The sequence below is a fragment of the Vicia villosa genome, linkage group LG6 (genome assembly GCF_029867415.1).
Source record: "Vicia villosa cultivar HV-30 ecotype Madison, WI linkage group LG6, Vvil1.0, whole genome shotgun sequence".
In the NCBI taxonomy this organism is placed as follows: domain Eukaryota; kingdom Viridiplantae; phylum Streptophyta; class Magnoliopsida; order Fabales; family Fabaceae; genus Vicia; species Vicia villosa.
The window spans coordinates 146792598-146816421 of NC_081185.1; the positions used below are offsets into that span (position 1 = coordinate 146792598).

General features: G+C 35.8%; 1 protein-coding gene across 1 annotated transcript; it reads left to right on the forward strand.

Annotated features, from left to right (window-relative positions):
* The first annotated feature begins 758 nt into the window (after positions 1-758).
* LOC131612666 (zinc finger protein WIP2-like) lies at positions 759-3645 on the forward strand. Its single transcript, XM_058884431.1, has 2 exons — positions 759-1343; positions 3274-3645. Exons 1-2 carry the CDS (start codon positions 759-761, stop codon positions 3643-3645), a joined length of 957 nt encoding a protein of 318 aa, XP_058740414.1.
* Positions 3646-23824: the final 20179 nt, after the last annotated feature.

The window sequence follows — 23824 nt, forward strand, 5'->3', positions numbered from 1 at the left end:
CCAAATCATCACTAGACTTATTATTAATGAATTTACATAATTAAAAATTGTATGCTTAATAACATTTTTGTTAAAAAGCAACTCACAAATTATCACTAGAGTAAAGTGAAAGTTATGTAAATGATAATATTAAAATTATATAATTTATATAAACAGAAATTTGTGAATTCTTACTAATCCATTTTTTTAATAGTTGTAAATTATCAATTTATATTTTAAATTATTAAAATTTTACTTGTTAATTTTAAAAAATTGTTGGAGTAAATTAAAATATTCAATGGTAATTTATACAAATTCATCTTCATAATAAAAAATCAAAAAATTTAATACTAATTAAATTATACTTATTTGGTTTAGTAATCAAATGGTTAGAATTAACTTCTTCTTATAGATGAATAAGTTGGTTGCAGGTTCGAACTAACTGCAATCGAATGTTCATACATAATTATCAATTGAACTGAATAATTTATTAATTTAATTAAATATTTGGTGGTTAATTTAATTAAACTCTAGTATTTATAACTCTCAGTATTTCTTTTAGGCAAGATCCACCACTGTGTGGAGGTTAACTCCATTTCTAGGCCAGGTGAAAGAGATATTTTGATGTAGTATTTGTCTAATGTTTCAACTTTCAAATACAATAAAAAACACAACATTGTCTTAAACCATTGTGTATTACACCATTGTGTATTCTCATGTGTTGTACTCTCTCTATATAAGCAAACAACACAAGTAGCTAGCCATAAAGGGTTTCTTCCATGGCTGATCACCCTTACCGCTCTAATAATTTCTATTCATCATCACCAAGTTTCTTCCAATTCAACCATACTTCTCCATCTTCAAACCCTTCTCCATACAACCACCATCACCCTTTTCTTCATCACCACAGCAACTACCACACCTTTTTCCAATACCATCATATTTCTTCTTCTTTACCACATGTTGCTCCGCTTCGGCAAGAGCTACCTCTTTTAAGCCTAATCCCAGAAAAACAAGAACATGAAGAAGATCTCCAATACCTTCCTTGTACTGCCATGGATTTAGAAGAAAGGAATGAAGATGGTAGTACAACTCCTACTACCGTTGCACTTCACATGGGTTTGCCAAACCCCAGTCCTGCTGAAATGGCTTTTCTACTTTCTTCATCAAATAATTCCTCAGAAATCACTGTCACTGATAAAGAACAAGGTGATGATTCTTCTTCAAGGTTCATGATGCTTCATAATAACAGTCTTAACAAAGGACAGTATTGGATCCCTACTCCATCTCAGATTCTCAATGGTCCAACACAGTTTGCTTGCCCGGTTTGCTCCAAAACATTCAACAGATATAACAACATGCAGGTAACCAATTAACACACCATGGTTCAAAAGGCCTTCTTCTGTTTTTGTTTCTGCTTCTCCTTTCTGTCAAAAACTTTCTTCCTCATTCGTTTCTCTCTATTCTAACAAGTTATGATTATTATTTTGTTTTCCACATCTGCCTAATTTTTCTTCTTTAAAATATATTTTTTTCTTTTTTATATTCCTTGTAATTACTTTATCCAATTTTTCCATGAAAATTATAAAAAGTTATAGTATTAAAATGTCAGATGTAGTGCTAAACTTCAAATAAAATTGATATTGGTAATATGAATAACATTTAATCTTAATGATAGTTTTTTTAAGGAAAAGTAAGGGACAACAAAAGGCCAAAATCAAAATGTACTAGATTAAGCAATAAACTAAGTATAGAGATATTCTCGTAGAAACCAAAAAATAAAAATTATAAAAGATTTGCAACAACAACAAAAAGAAAAAAATTAAGTGACAGACAACCAACAAATCAGAACTTCTCTCTCAGACAGAGCAAGCCAAAATATACCAACACCTGGTAATAGAGAGCCACACATTTAGAACCACCATGAATATAACAAAATGAGTAAGGTTATTCGTTGACTCAATTTTTACACTAATACTTACCCTCAATATTGTTACCGTATTTATACGGTCAACAGTGTTTTTTTATTAAAAAATATTTTTATGAACAGTAACAAGTACATGAACAGTAAATAATGACAAAGTTGGTTAATGAAGTATTAAAAATTGGTTAATAAAGTGACAAAGTTGGTTAATAAACGCCAGAATGTAAAAAATAATTCAGTAGTAAAACAAAGTTGGTTAATGAAAAATAAAAAGTTGGTTAATATAGTGACAAAATTTGGTTAATAAACGTCCTGATATTAAAATAATTTTTAATAGTAAAACAAAATTGGTTAATGAAGTTTAAAAGATTGATTAATGAAGTTATGAAGTTTGTTAATAAACACCTAGATATTAAAAAAAATTAATAGTAAAACAAAGTTGGTTAATAAAATATAAAATATTGGTTAATGAAGTTATGAAGTTGGTTAATGATACGATTTTATATCAAAATCTTTTAATTTAAATAAATTTTAAAAAATTAAAAAATATTTTTTATTATAATAATATTTTACTGTTCATGTTACTATTCACAAATATATATTTTATTTAAAAAACACTATTCACCTTATAAATATGATAAATAGTGTAAGTATTAGTGTAAAATTTTAGTGTACGAATAAGATTGCTCTAACAAATTAAAGATTATCTACACAAGAATACTTCTTTCCAAAAACGAGTTAAAAAATTCTTAAACCACCTGCTTTAATAGATTTCTTAAGCTAGTTAGAGAAAGTACAAGACTAGGCAAAGAAAACCCCGCAAGATGTCATTTTCACACTGAAAAATTACTCTTAACTTCCAAAACCTCCATACTTCCATGTTTATTTGCGTACTTGTAAAATAGCATTGTTTATGAATTTACAAATCAACCACATTAGGTACTGAATGAAAAATCATAATGACACCATCTCTATATTTAGAGCTACCCTCCAACAATAAATTACCCACTCCAAATGTAATTTCTATGATTTTTGTAAGAATCCTATGGGTTTCTTAAAGTAGAATTCAGTTGGTGTGTAATTTTTCAGTTTGAGCTTTTCAGCTCCCTTTTTGTAAGCGGGTTAGAGTACCCCTAGTACTCTCTTATTATAAATCCTTGCTTATAAAAAAAAAAAAGGAAAGACAAAAGACCATCTAAACCACATAGAAAATATATATTACAATATTGTTCACACGGTATAGTAATATTGTTAACACTAGATTAAGCAATAAACCTTAATTGAAAATGTAGTGTGACTTTTCATCATTTTGTTTTATTTACTTTATAGGCTAAAATCTTTATGAGGATTTTTGTTTGTTTTGTTTTTAGATGCATATGTGGGGGCATGGATCACAATACAAAAAAGGTCTTGAATCTCTAAAAGGTACACAACCAACAGGAATGTTAAGGCTACCTTGTTACTGTTGTGTGCTAGGGTGCATAAACAACATCGATCATCCAAGAGCAAATCCATTGAAAGATTTTAGAACACTTCAAACACATTACAAGAGAAAACATGGAATAAAGCCTTTTATGTGCACAAAATGTAGCAAATCTTTTGCTGTTAGAGGAGATTGGAGAACTCATGAAAAGAATTGTGGGAAGCTATGGTGTTGTATTTGTGGTTCAAATTTCAAACATAAGAGGTCTCTTAAAGATCATATCAATGCTTATGGAAATGGTCATGCTATTTATGGATAATATGTTTGTTTTGGGAAATGCAATGACGAAGTTTAATGGGCAGAATTATGTTGATTGGCATGAAAATGTCGAGTTATAACACTACAATTCGAAAATTTATTAAGGATTTTGATATTATTTATTTCACTATTTTTAATTTATAAGAGAGAGTATAAAAAATGTACCCATACTTATAATGTTGATTGTTTCTTAGTGTTTTTTTTTTATAGCAATTGTTTTCTCCTCCTTTCTTTTTCTTTGGTATATCTTTTGAAGATGAAGATATTGTTTTTTTTTTTTGTTTTTTTGTTAGAAAAGAAAAGAGTTTTGATGTTTTCCTTTTTTTTTTCACTATTATAAATAATATATTTTATGTCCAAGCTTTTAGCTCAACCAATAAATAATCGAGGAATAATTCATGGATACGCCAAGTTTTAATTTAAAAAAAAAATACTATCTATTGCCTCAGTTGGAATAGATGATCGAGGGGAAAACAAATCCAGGGATATGCTTCGAACATTTTCCCTCAAGACTTGTCATGGCAGAGCAAATAAAAATTCTTTGTAAAAAACTTGGCGGACAACATTACTTGGGAAAAGGGAAAGATCAGAGAGCCGACAGGAGGATCTTAAGAGAAGGATGCATTAAATGCTAGTCTCATCATTGAGTCATTTTGTATGACCTTTATGACATGTGGCCCTAGGTTTATAGGCAAGACTGTTGCGCTTTCCTCTAAGATATCTAAGTGCACTCAAATATCGTTTGTATTTTTGAGGTGAATCTTACTTATTTTTCATCTTCCCATGTTTTTCTCCTGGATTATTGACTTAATAGTCCTATTTTACTATATAAAAGTCATATTGATCCTTCAATTTTTTCTCTTGGTGTAAGTTGAGACTTTCTTTTTCCTTGCACTACTACAAAACGCATAAACAACAACGCCAGGTGTCGCCCTCGGTTTTGTGAGACGCAAACTGACTCTTCTTTTGCTTTTTGAGTTGTGAAAATCAGAGAGTCGCCACCGACTTTTATTTTATCCAATTAAGGAAAGGTTTATAAAAGAAACAGAAAAAGACCTTTTAGAGATTTTGGGTAAGGGGATAGGTTATACAAAGGGGAGGTGTTAGCACCCTTTGTATCCATGGTTATCCATGGGCTCTTAGTTGCTTGGCTCACTTCTTTGAATCGTTTGTCTTGCCTTTAAATGCTTGTATGTGGTCTTAAAATTCATTTTGTGAATTGACTTTGTAATGATCCTTGTGCGGATGCATACAAAGTGTTTTGTTTTTTCGAAAGATGTTTTGAAAAAAGATCTTTAACTTCGTAATGATCCTTGTTTGGATATATACCAAGTATTGTCTTTTTTGAAAGTTTTGTTTTGAAAAACGGTGAATATGTGAGACATTTGTTGTTTTGATTTGAGCAAGCAATTAGGTGGTCTATCCTACATTTATAAGGTCTTTTCCTAATTCTTTTAGAAAATTCTCCTTTTACCAGATGTAAACAAAAGTTTGAATTCGTATTTGAAACAGTAGAATTTGATTTTTTTGAAAAGAGTAACAAAGGGATTACCCTAAGAGGTGCAAGTGTGATTGTGTTCTGATTCAGATATTTTTATCTTTGAAGTTAGTGACCTAACGCTTCAGTTTTTTTATTTTTTGACATACACGCAGTTTTATATGTACTGGAATTTAAAGTGCGGGAATGTAAAATGCGGAAAGTAAATCTACGCTATTACATCGATTGTGCGGGAAATGTAAACTACGCTATTTACATGATTTTGACAACCTATACACTTGATCTAGGAATTTAAATTGCAAGAAAATAAAAGAAACATTTTTGGATTTTTTGATGATTGATTTTAATTAGAATTAATGCATGATTAATTTAATTAGAATGAGGAAAAAGGTAGAAATAAAATTTAAACCTAAAAATTAAGTTTAAAATATGTTCAAAATACTTGTCAATTAATTTTAAAATAAAACTAATTTTTTTTGGAATTTTTTAAATTGATTTGAAAACTATTAAGTTAAATAATATATAATTATACAAATAATTAAAACTTAAAGAGAAAATTATACTAAATATGTGCAAAATTAGTCTATAATATATAAACTAAATTTAATATAAAGAACAATTTTTTTTCTGATTTTTTGATTGGTTGAAATAATTAAAAAGCAAATATATAAATATATACTAATTAATTATGCAAAATATTTTAATATTAAAGAAAAATAAAATATTTTTATATCAAAAAATAATAGATTAAATTATAAACCTAAAAATATTTTTGTTATATTTTTTGGATTTTTTAAACTATTTTTAATTAATTATTGAAAGAAAATTAAATAAAAATAGAAAAATATATTAATAGTAATCCTGTGTGGTAATTAAATGTGGTTTATGATATAGTGGCGCGTTTTGATGCGTTAGATGTGTAGCTGGCATGATCTGATGGTTCAGAATTTGAGGAACATGGCATGTACAGAACTTGCAAAGCACTGAATCAAAGGTCATTTTAAAAAACACGCGCGCCCTCCAGCCAATGGGAAGGAGCCACGCATCATCTTCTTCATCAGAACCACCCTTTTACACCTTTCATTTGCAGGTGGTGTAAAAACTCCCACCTATTACACCTGCAAAAAATAGCGAATACAAGCAGAACATGATATAAATTTGGCGCGATGCCATGGTTGAATTCGTTTAGTCCATACGAATTCAATGGGACATGTTTGAACCTGTAATTTTGCCTAATTTGGAAAGCCCTAATTTTGAGATGAAGAACCCTAAAATGGCTGTTTCGTGTACAAGCCCCCAAACTTCAATTAAACTTCCAGAAATGATCAGAGCATCAAACTAAATTAAAATATATGTCTACATCTTGTTGAACATGCATGTATGATGAGATTTTTGCAAGTTTTAGTTCGAGCAAACCGTGAGCTATAGTGCTCGATTCTTGGAGTTTCAAAGCTTGAAACTGATTGGAAAAGGTTCAATGATGCTCAGAGATGATGTTTGAGTGTTTAGTTTGGATTAAAAACAACTTAAACTGAAAATTCGAATTTCAATTTTCTTTGAAAATTTCAATTGGATTCAAGAGTGTTACAAGCAAGTGTCTGGTTCTAAATTCGTGTCTCTTACATTGATGAAGTGTTATACTTCATTTATAGACAAAGAAAGTGCTTAAAAACTAAGCTAGGAAGCATTGATGATTTTGTTGAATTCTTGAATATTATAATATATGTAGCTTTGAATTCAAGCAACCATGGCTTGATTTTTCCACTCTCTTCTGCTGTACTAGTTTCTTGTGGCAGAGTTGAATGCTTCTTGATGGCCTTAGCTTAATATCCAAGCTACATGATATCATCCTTTCATTTCTTTTTTCAATTTAATCTTAAATGCGATAAAATTAAACCAAAAAAGAACAAAAATGCTATGGGCCTTGGCTTGGTCGTGGGAGGCCCTTCACATTATGGGGAACATGTTTGGATCATGAAAACTTGGTCCCTTTTGGAAAAAAAAACATTTTTGATCAATGTTGATTTCATGCATTTTCCCAAAAAATGGCCAACTTCAACAAGGCATAAATCCCTCAATTTTTATCATATGAAGGAGTTCTTGTACTTTTTGGAAACCTCAAGATGTCCTCTAACCAATGTCTTTGGTCTCATATCAAAATGATTTTCCATGCTCCATGTGTGTCCTTTTGAAAAAAGTGACTTTTTGTTGACTTTGAAAATGACCTATAATGTCTTGGTTTATATTTTTCAAATGGTGAATCTAATGACCATGGGACCAATTGCATTTGAAAGATAATTGAATTTCCTTCAAAATGAGCTTTGGTTTGAATTTTTTGGATGAAGGATGAGAGAGTTATGACCAGTCAAAGTTCAGTTGACTTTTTAGGAGAAAACCCTAATTTTGAAACTTAGGGTTTTGTTGATTTTTGATCTTTCCTTGATGAATTATGATCAACCAATGATCAAATGATGAATCTTTTGATAAAATATGGATGTTGACAAAAAATTTCATTTTTGACTGTCTGTTGACTTTTTGGTCAAACGGGTCGTCTGTTGACTGTTTGAACTGCTGACTGTGCGTCTGAGTGAATTGAAGTTTGAAAATTTGTATGGCGGTACTTTGAGATATATGGAGGTCCATGAAATCCATTTGAGGTCTCAAAAACTTGTTCTCCTGAAAAAAAACAAGAAACCCTAGTTAGGGACTGTTTGTGTAGGAGACAGTTAAGCGTACCTGATTTTTGTGTAGTGCTGAGTCTCTGCTAATCATGTGATATTCAGAAGACTTCTAGAACAAAAATCTTAGAATTTTGAAATGCAAAAGATTGATTTGATTGATGGTACAAAACACGGAGAATTGACTGTTAACTGGCTGTTCGGTTATTTACGTAACAGTTAAAGTTAATTTTTCTTTTTGTTTTTGTTGTGTTAATGGTGAGAAATTATTTACATGATTTGTTAGAAAAACACAAACATAATAAATAATTAAAGTACACTGTACGAGAACAAAATTACCGTAAATAATAAGACTGAAAGGATTTAATGCACAGAAAAAATAAATATTTTAACTAGCAATAAACACATATAATATTATCTTACTAGTTAAATGACGATATAATAGATAGTGTAATACTTAATACTGACAGTACAAATATTACCTAAACAAAACGTAGTAAACAGCACGGTAAATATAAAGAACGGTACATTCTAAAAACAGAAGATACGACAAACTTTACATATGACGATTAATAATCCATGCTATGACCAACAGAAAATAGATGATCGGAAGTGTAACCATCGCAGGTCCGCATTTTTCAGGACTATGCAGACAGAAGAAGGACATGATCACTGTAGTAATGGTGATGACTATAAGAAAAAGTGTCTCCATCCACTTTGCCATTTTTTGCCGGGGAAGAAGAGAAAATAGATATGAGGTAGAAAATTGAGAGATTGAATGAAATTTGATGTGAGATTTTATGGAAAAAATGAGAGGTATTTATAGAATGAAAAGAAGGATAGAGACGTTGGGGAATGAAGTGATTCCGTACAAAAAAGGAAAATTTGAGTGGAAGTAGGATTTGAAAGAAAGAGATGTATAGAATAAAGTTAGGATTTGATTTTGAAAGAAAGAGAAAGAAAGAGATTTTGAAAATAATAGAATGTAGTACAAAAATTAGTGGGAAACAATAATAATTTAATTGTTACCAGTACAGTCTGAATCCCCGGACTCTGCGCCTGCAAAATAAATTTTGTACCAATTGCGTCAGTACTATTTATCCGTAAATAAATCTCAAATAGATAGCGTGTGTGAAGTGATAAACAGTACTTGGCGTTTGCGTAAAAATAAATTCAACAGCGAACCAAAATACCGTATAAGAAAATTTCTAAAAACCGAGTATTCATAAAAATCAGGATATTTGTGAAATAAAATCCAAGATTATATGAAACTCCCAATTTTTAGACAGAAGTCTGTTGCCTTCTTTTTTGAAAAAGATGTGGGCAAATTTTGGGGTATAACAGTTGCCCCTATTCAATCTTCTTAAACCTGATTGAAATCTGAAGGTAGTAGATGATTGAATATTTAGATGCCCTGAAATTTTCACTTACCTCCACCGACAGTGATGTTGGAAATTGCATTTGAATGTCGTCTGAGACATGTTGTCTGCAGATCGAAACATTGCCTGAGATGGGCCTTCAGATGCCATCTGGAAAATGTGTTGATGGTTTGTTCATCAGAATGAATCCATTGATTATATCTTGATGAAGGATTTGAAAACCTCTGCGTTGAACGTTACGGAACCGTCCGAGGTTACCGCTTTAAATCTTTGAGGTTGATTATTACAGAACTGTCCAAAGTTTCTGCTTCGAATTTTTGAATGCTGATTGTTACAGATCCGTCTGAGGTATCTGCTTTTAGATCTTGAAGATTGATCGTCATGGAACCGTCTGAAATATCGGCTTAGATCTGAATGGTAGATCATGAAGGAGCCGTCCAAGGTATCAACTTAGATCTGAAGGTAGATCATGAAGGAACCGTCCAAGGTATCAACTTAGATCTGAAGGTAGATCATGAAGGAACCGTCCAAGGTATCAACTTAGATCTGAAGGTAGATCATGAAGGAGTCGTCCAAGGTATCAACTTAGATCTGAAGGTAGATCATGAAGGAACCGTCCAAGGTATCAACTTAGATCTGAAGGTAGATCATGAAGGAACCGTCCAAGGTATCAACTTAGATCTGAAGGTAGATCATGAAGGAACCGTCCAAGGTATCAACTTAGATCTAAAGGTAGATCATGAAGGAACCGTCCAAGGTATCAACTTAGATCTGAAGGTAGATCATGAAGGAACCGTCCAAGGTATCAACTTAGATCCTCTTTGCTTGTTTAGAATTAGAGCTCTTCAGAGTGAATCTTTGGTTTGATTATATCTGAAAAGAATGCTCGTGATTGAAGATAACTTGCTGAGGATATTCGTCCACCTGAAAAATCAAGTTAGTGATATGCAATGTCATGATGCATGTAATGTATATGTTGAGATTCTCAAACTAAATGGATCCGTGTATGTTATGTATGAGTTTGTCATGAAACATTATATGATATGTATGAATATGCGTATGATGTATGATGCATGATTTATGCAGTTTAGAGCGTATCAAACTTCTAGTTGGGAAAATAAATCCCTGCTTTCTATTTTGGAAACGATGGCATTATGAATGTTGACGATCTTCGCTATCCTGCTTGAGTACACTCAGCTGGGGAACTTTCTTACGAACCAGAATGTTCTATTGAAGGATCTTTGAATACCACTTGGTGATGAAAGTAACTTGAATAAGAGAGATAGGTAATCCTCCGATGCACTATTTGACCAGGCCTTGATGTGGAGGATCACACCTTCTGGGGATAGTGATCTTGAACAGCCCTGCTGGGGAATAAGGTTTCTCGAATCACCTTGTTGGAGAGAAAAATCTCATCAGGGATTCTGCTGAGAAACGCCTCTCTGTTGGGGAAATTTTCTTCCGATGCTGGTGTTGGAACGATGTCCAGATGATTGGGACATTACCTGAATGCTATTCCTGTTTTTCTTGTTAATCATATTCAAATGCATATGTTCATTCAAAATTATCATTGGGACGTTTATGCATTCAAAACAGAAAAAGTGAAAACATTGATTTTGAGCGTGAATTGTGTTGATTTTGAAAGAGGGCCATAACAGGCAGATTAGTACAAGGAGACAACAATCCTAGTAGTAGGAAATTGTCATAAAACTTTGAAAAGTAAAATAGCTATGCGGAAACAATCCAGTCAAGTTTCAATTCTGCTATTGCCAATCTGTCTTCGAGTATCTCATCCCTCACTTGTTGGAAGAAAATGATTGGACTGATTAGTGCCTTTGATGTGTTGAACCTTGAATGTGAGTAAATAGCCAAACGGGACATAGTCGTATGCTTTATTCCCTAACTTTTGCCTAGGCTGCCTTTTCAGGTTTTTCAGCCTACCGGGATAATTATTTTTTAGTCTCTAATTTTTGCCTGGATCGCCCTTTCAGGTTTTCAATCCACCGAGACGCTCATTTTTTCCTAAGTCGCCCTTTCGGGTTTTCAACTTAGCGAGATTTTCTTTTCTTTAAGCGAAGTACTTTTTGACTATGTCCGCATTTACCGGGTGTGGGAAATCTTCTCCGTCCATAGTAGTAAGCAACATAGCTCCGCCGGAGAATACTTTCTTGATTACAAATGGTCCCTCATAGGTGGGAGTCCACTTGCCCCTGGGGTCACCCTGTGGTAGGATGATGCGTTTGACAACCAAATCATCGATTTGATATGTCTGACTCTTGACTTTCTTGTTGAAGGCTTTGATCATACGTTTCTGGTACAACTGACCATGACAAATAGTCGCAAGTCTCTTCTCATCGATCAAGTTTATCTGGTCCAATCGAGTCTGAATCCAACCGTCTTCGTCTAGATCGGCTTCTTTCATGATCCTTAGGGAAGGAATCTGGATTTCGATTGGGAGAACTGCCTCCATACCATAGACTAAGGAAAATGGAGTTGCCCCTGTTGAAGTACGTGCTCATGTGCGATAACCATGAAGAGCAAAAGGTAACATCTCATGCCAATCTTTGTAGGTTACTGTCATTTTTTGTATGATCTTTTTGATGTTCTTGTTGGCAGCTTCCACCGCGCCATTCATCTTTGGTCGATATGGAGATGAATTATGATGTTTGATCTGGAACTGCGTGCAGAGTTCAGTAATCATTCTGTTGTTTAAATTTGTGCCATTGTCTGTGATGATCCTTTCAGGGATGCCGTACCGACAAATGAGATTGTGCTTGATATACCGGGCTACAACATTCTTGGTAACTGAAGCAAACGAGGCTGCCTCTACCCATTTTGTGAAGTAGTCAATAGCGACCAGTATGAAACGATGTCCGTTGGAAGCAGTAGGCTTAATTTCTCCAATCATATCAATACCCCATATTGCAAAAGGCCAAGGAGCCGTCAGGACGTTTAACAGGACTGGAGGTACATGCACTTTGTCGGCATATATCTAGCATTTGTGACAGGTTCTGGAGTGATGATGGCAGTCTGTCTCCATGGTCGACCAGTAGTAACCTGCTCTTAGGATCTTTTTAGCCATTGTATGTCCACTTGAATGAGTACCGAAGGCACCATCGTGTATGTCTTCCATAATCTGTTCTGCTTCCTTCTTGTTCACACAACGAAGCAAAGTCGAGTCGTGGTTGCGTTTGTACAGGATTCCATTACTTAGAAAGAATTTGGCCGCAAATCTTCTTAGAAACTTTCTATCGTTAATGGACGCCCCTTCAGGATACTCCTGGGCTTCGAGATATCTTTTTACTTCATGGAAACATGGTTTTTCTTCCACTCCTTCGGTATCAATCTCATTGCAATAGGCTGGTTCATTGTGTCTATAAATGGTGATCATTGGCGCCTCATTGTCCCACCTGACTTTGAACATAGATGACATGGTAGCTAAAGCATCAGCTAGTTGATTTTCTTCTCGCGGGATATGTTCAAAAGTGATTTCTTCAAAGTAAGGAATCAAACTCAGCACATATTCTTTGTAAGGAATTAGATTCGGGTGCTTTGTGTCCCATTCCTCTTTGACTTGATAAATTACAAGGGCTGAGTCTCCGTAGACCTCCAGGACCTTGATTCTTAAATCGATTGCAGCTTTGAGACCCAGAATACATGCTTCATACTCAGCTATATTGTTAGTGCAGTTGAAACATAATCTGGCAGTGAATGGCGTATGACCTCCTGTAGGAGAAATGATCACAGCTCCGATGCCATTGCCAAGCGCATTAGAGGCTCCATCAAACACCATAGTCCATCGGGATCCTGGCTCGGGTCTTCCCTCTGGTCCTGGTTGTTTGTAGTCAGTAACTAACATAATGTCTTCATCTGGGAAGTCAAAGTTTAATGCTTGGTAATCATCCACTGCCTGATGAGCCAGATGATCAGCTACCACACTTCCTTTTATTGCCTTTTGCGAATTGTACTGGATGTCATACTCTGTTAGAATCATTTGCCATCTTGCTATCCTTCCAGAGAGCAGGTTTTTCGAACACATATTTGATAGGATCCATCTTGGAGATCAGGAAAGTGGTATGGTTTAGCATATACTGTCTTAATCGGCAAGCTGCCCATGCCAAGGCACAACAAGTTTTCTCGAGTAGTGAGTATCTTGTTTCACAATCGGTAAACTTTTTGCTAAGATAGTAGATTGCATGTTCTTTTCGGCCAGACTCATCATGTTGCCCCAGTACACACCCCATTGAGTCTTCTAACACCGTTAGGTACATTATCAGAGGTCTTCCTTCCACTAGTGGTAACAGAATTGGTGGTTTTTGAAGGTATTCCTTGATCTTATCAAAGGCTAATTGGCATTTGTCGTTCCATCTTTCCACTTGATCTTTCTTCAACAATTTGAAGATTGGCACACAAGTAGTAGTCATATGGGCAATAAATCTGGCTATGTAGTTCAAACGTCCCAAGAATCCTCTGACTTGTTTCTCGGTACGGGGTATAGGCATTTCTTGAATGGCTTTGACTTTGGCAGGATCAACCTCAATACCCTTGCTGCTGACAATGAAACCTAAGAGTTTATCGGATCTTACTCCAAAGGTACACTTGTTTGGATTCAGTCGCAACCTGTACTTCTTGAGTCTGTCAAACAGCTTGTGCAGATGACCCAGATGTTATTCTTCGGTGTTGGACTTTGCAATCATATCATCCACATAAACCTCTATCTCTTGATGAATCATATCATGGAACAGAGCTACCATTGCGCGTTGATAGGTTGCTCCTGCATTCTTTAAACCAAAGGGCATTACTTTGTAACAAAAGGTTCCCCAGGGTGTTGTGAAGGTTGTTTTTTCCATGTCTTCGGGTGCCATCTTGATTTGATTGTAACCAGAGAATCCGTCCATAAAGGAAAATACTTTGCATTGTGCAGTATTATCAACCAGTACATCGATGTGAGGTAAAGGGAAATCATCTTTGGGGCTTGCCCGGTTCAGATCTCTATAGTCTACACACATCCTGACCTTCCCGTCTTTTTTAGGCACAGGCACGATGTTAGCTATCCAAGGAGGATAACTTACAACTTTCAGAAAGCCAGCATTGAATTGCTTCTCAACCTCGTCTTTGATCTTCTTTGACATATCGGGCCTACTCCTCCATAGTTTCTGCTTAACTGGAGTGCTACCTTCTTTGATTGGCAAGCGATGGACCACAATATCCGTGTCGAGACCAGGCATGTCTTCATAAGACCAAGCGAATATCTCGACGTAGTCTTGTAACATTTGAATCAGTCTTTGTTTGACACTGTTTCCTAAATCAGCCCCTATCCTGACTTCTTTCTTTTCTTCGTCACTGCCCAGGTTGATAACCTCAGTTGGCTCTTCATGCGGCTGTATAGTTTTTTCTTCTTGTTCTAACAGCCTTGCAAGTTCCCTAGGTACTTCACAATCTTCCTCACTTTCGTCCTCAGTTTGGTAGATCGGATTTTCAAAGTCATGATTGGCAATAGCAGAATCGTTATCGACAGGATCCAGAGTGAATGTGAATCTGCATTTATTATGTGGGTGTGTGTAAGGACACATAGCTATTTGAAAACAAAGTGAAGAAATGAATAAAAAGGATCGCAATAATTTGAACATGCAAACGTCCCATGATTTTATTATATGAACATATGATCATGATATGACAAACCCTTATAAAAAGGACCAGTGTGCTTCGGGCAAGGCACACGGCTTTCAAGCTCATGGTTCGATAGTACAGGAACCATTTTTATTTTTGAACATATAGACAGTGAAAACAGGAAAATGCATTTACTCCTGATCAAAGGAGATGACATCTTCAGCTTCCCAGTTGTTCAACCCATTGTTGTGAGCGGGGAATATCCAGTTGCCCCAGTTGCAGTTGTCTTCTGTGTCTCCCACAACATTGACTTCTTTGGTGACGAGATGAGCTGTTGATCCTTCAGGATGATCAGGATGATCTGTTGGATATGAGGATCCAGGTTGAGGTATCTCTGTTGGTTGAGAGAGATACTCGATAAGGCCGTCCCATCCAGTCGGGATGACGTCTTGGATAGAGACTTGTGCATTCTGCTGAGTAGTGTACTGTGACAGAAAATAACCCTCGTTATTTGGTATCTCCCAGGCTTCTCCAGGAGTGAAATTGTCTTCGCAATGTTCATCCCATCCAGTTGGGACAATGTCTTCAATGGCGACTTGTGAGCTCGGAGGAGCGGAATATTTCACCATAAAGTCATATTTGCCACTTGGTTCTCCTAAAGTATCCCAAACTTCTTTAGGTGGACTTTGATATTGCTCAGTAATGGAACTTGTGAGACTTTTGTGATCCTCGAACTGATTATCCCATCCAGTCGGGACAATGTCTTCGATGGCAATCGAAAAACTCAGAGGAGCAGTATACTTTACCATAAAGTCATACTTGCCACTTGGTTCTCCCAAAGTGTCCCAAACTTCCATGGATACAGGTGGAACTCCATTGGGATATTGTTGAATCATTCCATCGTCTTCAATAGCATTTACTTCTTGGCTGATGAAATGTGTCATTAACCCTCCAGAATGAAGACTTTGATTGTTCTTCTGAGTTCCATTAGCATAGCCTAAACCCAGCTTGTCGAATTTGTAAGGCACATCAATGAGTTGTCCCCATGCTGTGCCACCACCTTCTTTGATTGCAGCTTTTGCATCTTCAAGAGAAGCCATTGTTGGATTTATTTTTGTAGCATGATTAACAGAAATGTGCTTGGCAATAGAGACATCAGGAGAGACCACCTCAAAAGCTCGGCAGGGGGTTTCAATGAATTCTCCATCCATCTCAACATACTTGGAGTTACTCAGGTGGCTAACCATATATTCTTCTTCACCATGGACTGTGACGATCTTGCCTTTTACTGGATACTTTAACTTCTGATGCAGGGTAGAAGTTACAGTGTTTGCCCCATGTATCCAAGGGCGTCCTAGTAAACAGGAGTATGTTGGATGAATATCCATCACAGAAAAGGTAGAATCAAAGACCTGAGAGCCCACTCTGATTGGGAGCCTAATTTCTCCATATATCGTTCTTGTCGACCCATCGAAGGCTCTTACCACCACATCACTTGGTTGTAACACAACTCCTTCGAAGTCAAGTTTTTCTAGTACTACTTTTGGTAATACGTTTAACGAGGAACCATTGTCTACCAACACATGAGACAAAGTGGCGCCGTTACATTCAATAGAGATGTGCAGGGCTTTATTGTGATTTTTCCCAGTAGGGGTTAAATCAGCATCGGAGAAACCGAGACCGTTGTGCACTGTAAGACTAGCAACGCAATTTTCAAATTGGTTGATTGAAATCTCCTGTGGTACATGGGCAGCTTTCAAGATTTTCATTAAAGCTTTAGCATAAGCTTCTGAATACTTTAGCAGAGATAGCATTGAGATCTTTGAAGCAGTGTGCCCCAGTTGTTCAACAATATTGTAATCACTTTTGCAGATGATTTTCAATATTTCCTCCATTTCTTGCCTCGAAGGATCTTCAACAAGGACTTCAACGGGTACTTGAGCTGGTTCGGTCAGTGGCTCTTTGCCTCGAGCATTGACATCTTGATTAGAAACTGGGACCTGGATGGGAGTAGTAGCAACATTTGGAGAAATTTCTGGCGAAAAGATCCTTCCACTTCTCGTAATCTTACTAGTCCCCACAATATTGTCAACAGTTGGATTTACGGCCTCCTTTTGTTTAACTCCATGGACATAAACTTCAGTGTCATATTTCCACGGGACAGCTTTGTCGGTGGAATATGGAAATGGAGTTGGATTGGTAATGATTACAGATGCTACTCTGGGTGCAGCAGAAATTTTAAAGGGAGCTTTGGTAGGGATTTTCAATGGTATGTTAGAAACCACTGAAACGTCTTCTATTCTCATCCCGTTTGCAAAAACTTCGCATAAATCGTCCATAGAAGGGAGCCTTTCAAACATAATGACACGGCGATCCATCCATTTTTGAATTCCCATTTTCAAATTCTCACAACCATTGGGTAGGTGTGCACAATAAAAGCAATCAGGGTCACAACCTAGAAAGAAACCAGCTCGTATTAGCTTTCTTTTAACTTCAAGGAGCGGAGTTGACAATTCTCTCACATCATAGATATAAACAGTGTCTATGATAGCATTAACAGTCTTGTCGTGCTTTGGCATAGGTGCAATGATGACATTTGGAGTTTCTGGAGGATGGAACTCAATTTCCCCAACATCTATCATGTCTTGGATTTTGTTCCTTAGAGCCCAACAGTGATCTGCGTCATGTCCTGGACAATCGGAATGGTATGCGCATGTTGCGTCAGGGCGGTAACTAGGAGATGAAGTGTTGACATTCTTCGGAGGATCTTTCAATATAATCAAATTTGCCTTTAACAAGTGTTGCAATGCTTGAGAGATTGACATATTGATTTTAGTGAAATTCCTTCTCGGTGCGTCGGGTCGACGCGTATACTTCGGAGGTTGATCTTTTTGAGGTGCAGATGCAGAGATCAAGACAGCCCCTATAGATTGGTGATGTTCACTTTTGCGACTTTTCTGATTTTGCATTGTATTGACCTCATTTTTCCCACCAATGGGTCTCTTTGCAGTACCAGAGGAAGAACCTACTTGAATTTTTCCATTTCGAATGCCACTTTCGACACGCTCTCCAGTTAGTATCAGGTCAGTGAAACCTGGTGATGAGCTTCCCAGCAAATGACTATAGAACGGGCCAGTTAAAGTGCCCATGAACATGTCAACTAGCTCGCGATCAGATAAGGGTGGTTGAACCCTTCCAGCTAGATCTCTCCACTTTTGCGCATATTCTTTGAAACTTTCTTTTGGTGCCATGGTCATGCCTCGTAATTGAGTACGAGTTGGTGCAAGGTCAGCATTGTATTGATACTGTTTATAGAAAGCAGCAGCCAGGTCTCCCCAGGTGTGAACTTTTGTACTTTCCAGTTGGTAGTACCATTCGAGTTGAGTACCTGACAGACTTTCCTGGAAAAAATGAATCCATAATTTGTTATCTGCCGTATGAGGTAATATCTTCCTCACATAGGACCTTAGATGCAACTTTGGGCAAGAGACTCCATCATTCTTTGCAAAGACAGGAACTTTGAACTTTGGAGGGATAACAATATCTGAGACAAGTCCAAGGTCGTCGAAGTCTAAACCAGGTATTTTCTGTATCTCCATGGCTTTCATGCGTTCTTCCAACTGCTGGTATTTATCATCACCCTCTTCGTCTTCGGAATGATAATCTTCTTCGTCAGGTTTGGCAGAACCCTGATTACTGTGATTGTCCCCTTGGTCATCTTCACCGACCTCTTCAGGGATTGGCGCATTTTTAGGCCTCCTGGCTGGGATTTTGACTTTTCTCATGAGGTGGCTCAAACCTACAGATCCCTTGGGCTTTTTCTTTTTCTTGATCATTAGGGCTTTCAGTTCTTGTTGCCCCTTTGCTAATTCCAGAATTGCTACCTGAACTTGGGCGTTCTGTGCTTCGAGATTCTTGATGCTTGCTTCAGATTCCATCCTTTTTAATTGTATTAAACAGCGAGAAGATGAGAAATCCGTTATGTGAACCTGTTATGCAATGTTTATGAATGAAATGTATATGCAATGTTTATGAATGAAATGTATATGCAATGTTTATGAATGAAATGTTTATGCAATGTTTTCAAGGATCTTAGAATTTAGATTTGTTAAAACAAAAGAAAAACAAACATTTGTTAGTCAAACAATTATTTCTTTTTTTCTTTTTTTTTCTTTTTTTTTTGACTTTGCCTCTTTCGGGCTTACAAGATAAAGCATAAAAGAAAATAAAAGATCCTTCAAGATTCCCACGGACGTTTTCTCTTTGCACCCAAGAATGTGTTGATCTGCTGTTCTTCATGGAGTTGTTTGGTGAGCTCCAACACTTTTCCCTCATAGTCTTGACAGTATGCTTTGAAGGTGTCTCTTTCCTCCTTTAGCTGAACCCAAGATTTCTGCAGCTCTTTCAGGTCAGTTGGCATGTCCGAATGTAGAATAACTCGAGGTTCCTCCCCTTCGACTTCTGTTTCAATAGTCACAGGTAGGATAGCGGGATATGGCATGATTAACTTTTGTGCACGGGCACGCACCCATTTGAGGTAAGGTTCCATGGGAATTGAATTCCATTGTCCTAAAGTCTTGCTTTCTACTTTGTAGACACTGCCCCAAGCATGTATAAACCTTCGTCGATACCTTTGGGAATCATCTTCGTAGTCGAACACAATGCCACGGATAATCATGTCATGAGGACCGTTACTTCGTGCATATCCGAATTGGCGTAAAGCTAAAGAGGGATTGTAGGTGATGCCTCCCTTAATGCCAAGGAGTGGCACATTAGGGTACTCCCCACAATGGTCAATGAGAGTGATGTCTCTTTGAAAGAAGTTGTTCCACCGGATATCTGAATGAGATAAAGACATGATTCTACGAGCCAATTGCATCCTTTGTTCGTTTCTCAACACTGATCGGGGAAGGTGTAAGGTAAACCATCTAGCCAGTAGTGGTACACAACACATAAGAGTTCCCCGTTTTTTCATGGTACGAGTGTGTAGAGAATGTAGGATGTCTCCCAGCAAAGTAGGCACCGGATTGCGGGTTAAGAAAATGTTGATAGCATGCACACTTATGAAATGGTCGGGATTAGGGAATAAAACCAACCCATAAATCAAAAGAGCCACAACTTCTTCAAAAGCTAGGTAACTTCTGTTTTTTAGTAGTAATCGAGCCTTTTCCATTAAGAACTTAGTAAGCAAACCCTCGACTCCACTCTTTGTTTCCCAATTGGACTCGATTTCTGACTTTCGCAAATGTAAGGCAGCAGCAATGATTTCTGGCTTTGGAATCTTTTCTAAACCAGTGAAAGGTAATCGATCTCGAACAGGTAACCCAATCAGTTCAGAGAACTCTTCCAAAGTGGGTACTAACTGGTAATCAGGAAATGTAAAACAATGATGTTCGGGATCAAAGAATTGGAACAAAACCCGTATCATGTCTTCTTCAAATTTTGAGGTAACCAAATGGAGTAGGTGACCATGCTTTTCAGTGAATTGAGCATTTCCGGGAAATTCTGATATTAAGTCCTTGAGTTCAGATGGTACTGTTGAGATGTTGATTCGGACATAATCTCTGGTAGCGGGAGCCATTACCTGCAACAACAAAGGTAAACTCTTTGATCCTTGAAATGATTAGTGAAAAATGATATGCTTATGATGCTTATGATGTCATGATGTCAAACATGTGGCAAACACAAACAAATCAAACAATAGCCTTAGGTTCAAAGGCTTGCATGAGTTTGATAGGTGATACCCTCCCCACTGAAGTTGAGTTGGTTAAAACCTGTCTTAGAATAGTATTCGGGTTCTATGATCCTTGGAGACAACATCTCAATACGGCGCTCAGGCGGCCGATCAAAATATTCCTCGAGGATAACTAACTTCGATCAATTTCAAAGTTAATCACTTAATAGGCCACAAGTCAAGTTCAACTAAAGGTTCTAAGGCAAATTAGTGCTTGGTGACACTTCGGAAGCCTAACATACTCCTTGATCGTTTTCAAGGGATATCAGTATAAACCAAAGTGTCGCACTAACGGTGACTACCAAATCAACTATATCGGTACATGCCGTACAGTTTCCTTGGTCTATTGTCACATACTTAAGGTATCTCGAGATTCGGGTTAGAATCTTTCACACAAGTAAATACCCAAACAAACCTTTGAAAAAGTAGAACAATCAAGACAAGCAATTGAAAACATCGAAATGGCCTAATCTCTAAGGTAATCCCTTTTTGAAAACATTTTGTTTTTAGAAAGTATTTCTCCCCAGCAGAGTCGCCAGTTCTGTCGCCCTCGGTTTTGTGAGACGCAAACTGACTCTTCTTTTGCTTTTTGAGTTGTGAAAATCAGAGAGTCGCCACCGACTTTTATTTTATCCAATTAAGGAAAGGTTTATAAAAGAAACAGAAAAAGACCTTTAAGAGATTTTGGGTAAGGGGATAGGTTATACAAAGGGAAGGTGTTAGCACCCTTTGTATCCATGGTTATCCATGAGCTCTTAGTTGCTTGGCTCACTTCTTTGAATCGTTTGTCTTGCCTTTAAATGCTTGTATGTGGTCTTAAAATTCATTTTGTGAATTGACTTTGTAATGATCCTTGTGCGGATGTATACAAAGTGTTTTGTTTTTTCGAAAGATGTTTTGAAAAAAGATCTTTAACTTCGTAATGATCCTTGTTTGGATATATACCAAGTATTGTCTTTTTTGAAAGTTTTGTTTTGAAAAACGGTGAATATGGGAGACATTTGTTGTTTTGATTTGAGCAAGCAATTAGGAGGTCTATCCTACATTTATAAGGTCTTTTCCTAATTCTTTTAGAAAATTCTCCTTTTACCAGATGTAAACAAAAGTTTGAATTCGTATTTGAAACAGTAGAATTTGATTTTTTGAAAAGAGTAACAAAGGGATTACCCTAAGAGGTGCAAGTGTGATTGTGTTCTGATTCAGATATTTTTATCTTTGAAGTTAGTGACCTAACGCTTCAGTTTTTTTATTTTTTGACATACACGCAGTTTTATATGTACTGGAATTTAAAGTGCAGGAATGTAAAATGCGGAAAGTAAATCTACGCTATTACATCAATTGTGCGGGAAATGTAAACTACGCTATTTACATGATTTTGACAACCTATACACTTGATCTAGGAATTTAAATTGCAAGAAAATAAAAGAAACATTTTTGGATTTTTTGATGATTGATTTTAATTAGAATTAATGCATGATTAATTTAATTAGAATGAGGAAAAAGGTAGAAATAAAATTTAAACCTAAAAATTAAGTTTAAAATATGTTCAAAATACTTGTCAATTAATTTTAAAATAAAACTAATTTTTTTTTGGAATTTTTGAAATTGATTTGAAAACTATTAAGTTAAATAATATATAATTATACAAATAATTATACAAATAATTAAAACTTAAAGAGAAAATTATACTAAATATGTGCAAAATTAGTCTATAATATATAAACTAAATTTAATATAAAGAACAATTTTTTTTCTGATTTTTTGATTGGTTGAAATAATTAAAAAGCAAATATATAAATATATACTAATTAATTATGCAAAATATTTTAATATTTAAGAAAAATAAAATATTTTTATATCAAAAAATAATAGATTAAATTATAAACCTAAAAATATTTTTGTTATATATTTTGGATTTTTTTAAACTATTTTTAATTAATTATTGAAAGAAAATTAAATAAAAATAGAAAAATATATTAATAGTAATCCTGTGTGGTAATTAAATGTGGTTTATGATATAGTGGCGCGTTTTGATGCGTTAGATGTGTAGCTAGCATGATCTGATGGTTCAGAATTTGAGGAACGTGGCATGTACAGAACCTGCAAAGCACTGAATCAAAGGTCATTTTAAAAAACACGCGCGCGCCCTCCAGCCAATGGGAAGGAGCCACGCATCATCTTCTTCATCAGAACCACCCTTTTACACCTTTCATTTGCAGGTGGTGTAAAAACTCCCACCTATTACACCTGCAAAAAATAGCGAATACAAGCAGAACATGATATAAATTTGGCGCGATGCCATGGTTGAATTCGTCTGGTCCATACGAATTCAATGGGACATGTTTGAACCTGTAATTTTGCCTAATTTGGAAAGCCCTAATTTTGAGATGAAGAACCCTAAAATGGCTGTTTCGTGTACAAGCCCCCAAACTTCAATTAAACTTCCAGAAATGATCAGAGCATCAAACTAAATTAAAATATATGTCTACATCTTGTTGAACATGCATGTATGATGAGATTTTTGCAAGTTTTAGTTCGAGCAAACTGTGAGCTATAGTGCTCGATTCTTGGAGTTTCAAAGCTTGAAACTGATTGGAAAAGGTTCAATGATGCTCAGAGATGATGTTTGAGTGTTTAGTTTGGATTAAAAACAACTTAAACTGAAAATTCGAATTTCAATTTTCTTTGAAAATTTCAATTGGATTCAAGAGTGTTACAAGCAAGTGTCTGGTTCTAAATTCGTGTCTCTTACATTGATGAAGTGTTATACTTCATTTATAGGCAAAGAAAGTGCTTAAAAACTAAGCTAGGAAGCATTGATGATTTTGTTGAATTCTTAAATATTATAATATATGTAGCTTTGAATTCAAGCAACCATGGCTTGATATTTCCACTCTCTTCTGCTGTACTAGTTTCTTGTGGCAAAGTTGAATTCTTCTTGATGGCCTTAGCTTAATATCCAAGCTACATAATATCATCCTTCCATTTCTTTTTTCAATTTAATCTTAAATGTGATAAAATTAAACCAAAAAAGAACAAAAATGCTATGGGCCTTGTCTTGGTCGTGGGAGGCCCTTCACATTATGGGGAACATGTTTGGATCATGAAAACTTGGTCCCTTTTGGAAAAAAAACATTTTTGATCAACGTTGATTTCATGCATTTTCCCAAAAAATGGCCAACTTCAACAAGGCATAAATCCCTCAATTTTTATCATATGAAGGAGTTCTTGTACTTTTTGTAAACCTCAAGATGTCCTCTAACCAATGTCTTTGGTCTCAT